This window comes from Arachis duranensis, chromosome 2 (assembly GCF_000817695.3).
Source record: "Arachis duranensis cultivar V14167 chromosome 2, aradu.V14167.gnm2.J7QH, whole genome shotgun sequence".
NCBI lineage: Eukaryota > Viridiplantae > Streptophyta > Magnoliopsida > Fabales > Fabaceae > Arachis > Arachis duranensis.
Window position 1 is genome coordinate 3,804,958 of NC_029773.3, and position 3,478 is coordinate 3,808,435.

Sequence of the window (3,478 nt, forward strand, 5' to 3'; positions counted from 1 at the left end):
ATTTGAATATTAGGGTGTTACATTATGGTATCAGAGCAGTTCGTCCTCGTGAGCCTGAGGGATGGAACTGCTTATGCTTCAATGCATACTCTGAGTCTGTGCCTGTGCTAGTTAGGGTATCTAACTGATACATCTAGCATGAAGTCCATGAGTGTACCTTTGGTATTTTGAAGCGCTATACTTCCGATATTGAGACTGATCAACTTGATATCGATTGTTTGGTGTGTATAGGAACCAGATGGCGCCTCGTGGACCCAGTCAGGGACGTGAGAGAGATCGTACTAGCAGGCAGGAACCGGAAGTCAACCTGAATAACCCGGTAAACCTTATGGCGGCATTGGAGAATATGGCTGCTGCTATGCAAGCCACTGCGGAGGCTCTTGGGCAACAGATAAACAATAATGGCAATGGCGGGAGGGAAGCTCAGGGCCCGATGGCACTGGCAACTTTCTTAAAGGTTAATCCACCTAAGTTCAAGGGAACCACCAATCCGACTGAAGCTGATACTTGGTTTCGGGCCATGGAGCGAGCACTGCAAGCACAGTTGGTGCCTGAAGAGCAGCGTGTTGAATTCGCTACCTATCTGCTCACGGGGGAAGCATCACATTGGTGGCAAGGGGCTCGACGTCTCCTACAACAGGGGAATGATCCTATCACTTGGGATGCCTTCCAGGTGGAATTCTATAAGAAGTACTTTCCGAATTCCGCCAGAACAGCCAAGGAACTGGAGTTACTACAGCTGAAGCAAGGTGCTATGTCCGTATCTGAGTATACAGACAAATTTGAGGAGCTATTCAGGTTTTCCCGCATGTGTCAGGGAGCTCCAAGAGACTTTGAGGAATGGAAGTGTATTAAGTATGAGGGAGGACTTCGAAGTGAAATCCTGAGCTCCGTTGGACCGATGGAGATTAGGATCTTCTCTGAACTTGTGAACAAGAGCCGTATTGCTGAAGAATGTGTGAGGAAGGCTGTTGAGGCAAAGAATGACCGTCGGGAGTCCCACCGCAGGGAGCACAATCAAAAGTACCCAACAAGGGGTCAAGAGTGTAAGAGAAGAGGATACTCACAACGTTTTCCCCAAAGGCGAAATGACCTTGCGACGAATAGGAATTCCCAAGGAAAGGGTAGGGAAAAACAAATAGTGGCTGCCTCGGATGTTTTGAGCTGTCAGAGGTGTGGAGGTCATCACCCAAATAGACCGTGTCGTTATGATTCGGGTTTGTGTTACAATTGCGGCAAGCTAGGACATTTGGTCAGAGATTGCCCACACCGGAAGGATCGGGAGACTGCCAGGTCCGATTTTCGTACCTGAGGTAATAAGAAAAACTGATAACTTAATTCTTTACATAATGCTGAAGGCTGGTATTCACTCATAATACATGGTCGAATGAAAAATTATGATCTGTTCTAGATAACCCTAAGCTATCTTAATAGAAGGTTTGGTGAGCATAAATAATTAGGTAGGCCTTTAACGGAAAGCAACCTCAGAATGGAATGACTGGTGGGTGGCGTCAAAGCCATCATTCGGGAACTCCGTGTCGAGGTAGATTAGGACTTTGCCATGGTTGTAGAGGAGTTGGACATGTGTCCTAGAAATGTCCTAAGAAGGTCAACCGGAATACTACCAAGAGCTAACAACAAGGTCGTGTGTTCACTGCAACAACGGGGGATACCGTTAGATCCGACAGTTTGGGAATTGGTAAGCGAAAGATTGGTAACGACGTGCTAAAGGTACGATTAAGTTGGTATGTGGTTTTGGCTATCATAGATAGAAATCTAATGAATGCCAGTCATGCTAAGTTGTGGTTGAGTACTTGAGGAAGTAAGTGATAAAGCTCGTACTAGACGAGAAGTCAGAATAAAGCAACGGAAACTTGTGGAAGCAGTAACACAGGATAGCTACGAATAGGAGTTGTAAAAGTTTAATATAGTATCTTATGTTTGAATACTAGAAGGGTTAAGAGGGTTACTGCAAGTAATGATCCCCAAATAGTTGGAAATGATTGAGGCTGCGAGCTTTGATGGTTCTAAAGCAGATGAGGAAATTATCATTAATGCACAATTGGATTTAGATGATGAGAGAGTGCAAGTTGTGGTGTTGAAAGATGAGTACTGTGATGTTTGGTCATAGTGATCTTGGTTTTAGTTTGAGATTTATAATGATTGATTTTGAATGACGAATGTGAAAACCATTAATCGAAATGTCGATGCGGTATTGAGATTGGTTTGAGGGAACCCGTGACAGGTGGTAAACCCCAATTTTTGGAGAGGTACTGTTGAAAAATTTTCCCCAAGAATTTGAAAGAAGTGTTGGTTTTGGTTTTGAAGATGATTTTGGATATGAGTAATTTTAACAAAAGAGATGCGTTTCAAATGCTTTTATAGATTATTAAAGGAAATGCGAACTCTTATGATTTTGTTAACTCGCTATTCCGAACTCATTTGGTTTCTAGAAATGAAAGCAAGACCCAACATATATAAACATTAGTTATGAGCATTTCAGCTCATTTTACCCTAAAAGAGAGGTTGGGGCGCTGAATTGAGAAGAGAGAAGAGAAGAGAGAAAACCTAACTCTCTTTGATTTTCAAACCACCATAACTTGAGCTACAGAGCTCCAATTGACGAGCTGTTTACGGCCACGCGTTGCTCTTCTCATCCTCTACAATTCTATCTAAGTTTTGTGGTGAGTATTCCATTCATCTCTGCCCAGTTTTCGATATTCTCCACTGTTACACGTTTTTGGGTGGTTAGTGTTGAAATCTTGTGATTTTGGGTGTTTAGGGATACTCCAACATGGATTCCAAGTGGGTTCTATCCCTACTTCATATGAGCTGAGGTAAAAAGTGCTCAAACCCTTGTGATTTATCATTTTTATGAGCCCTAGGTTGATGTATGTATGTGATATTGGTTATGTTAGTGCATTTGATGATCTTGGTGCACAATTGGGAGGTTGGTGTTGCTTGAGGAGCTTTGGTGAGGCTTGGGGATAAGGTTGGTGTTGACTTTCAAAGAAGAGGCTCAATTGATTTGGCTACAAGAGGTACGGTTTAAGTTTCATTTAAGTACCGTGTGGTGTGATGAGAATTCCTAGGCTAGATGCCCCTAGGATTAAGTTTGGATTGTGTAAATGGTTGATGCTAATATGCATAGTTGGTATGTAATGTGAATTGATGATTGGGTTGAGAATTGTGTGGCCTTGTATGCTTGGTGTATTGAAAATTTGATGTATTGGGTAATGAGTATTAATTTGTGGTTTATGCATTTAAATTGTGAAATTGGGCCGGAGGCCGTATATTTTGGGCCGGAGGCCGGAAAGAGGTAAGGAAGGTAAGTTGATGTGTGCATTGTATGATGACACAAGTGATTGGATGAATTTCAGATAATGAATATATGAATGACTGAGTTGGTTATTGAATAATAAGGTTTGAGGAGTTGAAGGGTGAAATTATGTAGATGAAGTATGTTTGGTTTTGGGTT

General features: G+C 42.4%; 1 protein-coding gene across 1 annotated transcript; it reads left to right on the plus strand.

Annotated features, from left to right (window-relative positions):
• Positions 1 to 238: 238 nt before the first annotated feature.
• Positions 239 to 1,312, plus strand: LOC107473019 (uncharacterized). Its single transcript, XM_016092548.2, has 2 exons — positions 239 to 319; positions 392 to 1,312. Exons 1-2 carry the CDS (start codon positions 239 to 241, stop codon positions 1,310 to 1,312), a joined length of 1,002 nt encoding a protein of 333 aa, XP_015948034.2.
• Positions 1,313 to 3,478: the final 2,166 nt, after the last annotated feature.

Excerpts from the sequence above, each read along its gene's own strand:
- LOC107473019 (XM_016092548.2), top strand. The coding sequence starts at position 239 with ATGGCGCCTCGTGGACCCAGTCAGGGACGTGAGAGAGATCGTACTAGC. Across the intron at positions 320-391 it reads AAGTCAACCTGAATAACCCG|ATAAACAATAATGGCAATGG; the intron begins GTAAACCTTATG and ends CTTGGGCAACAG.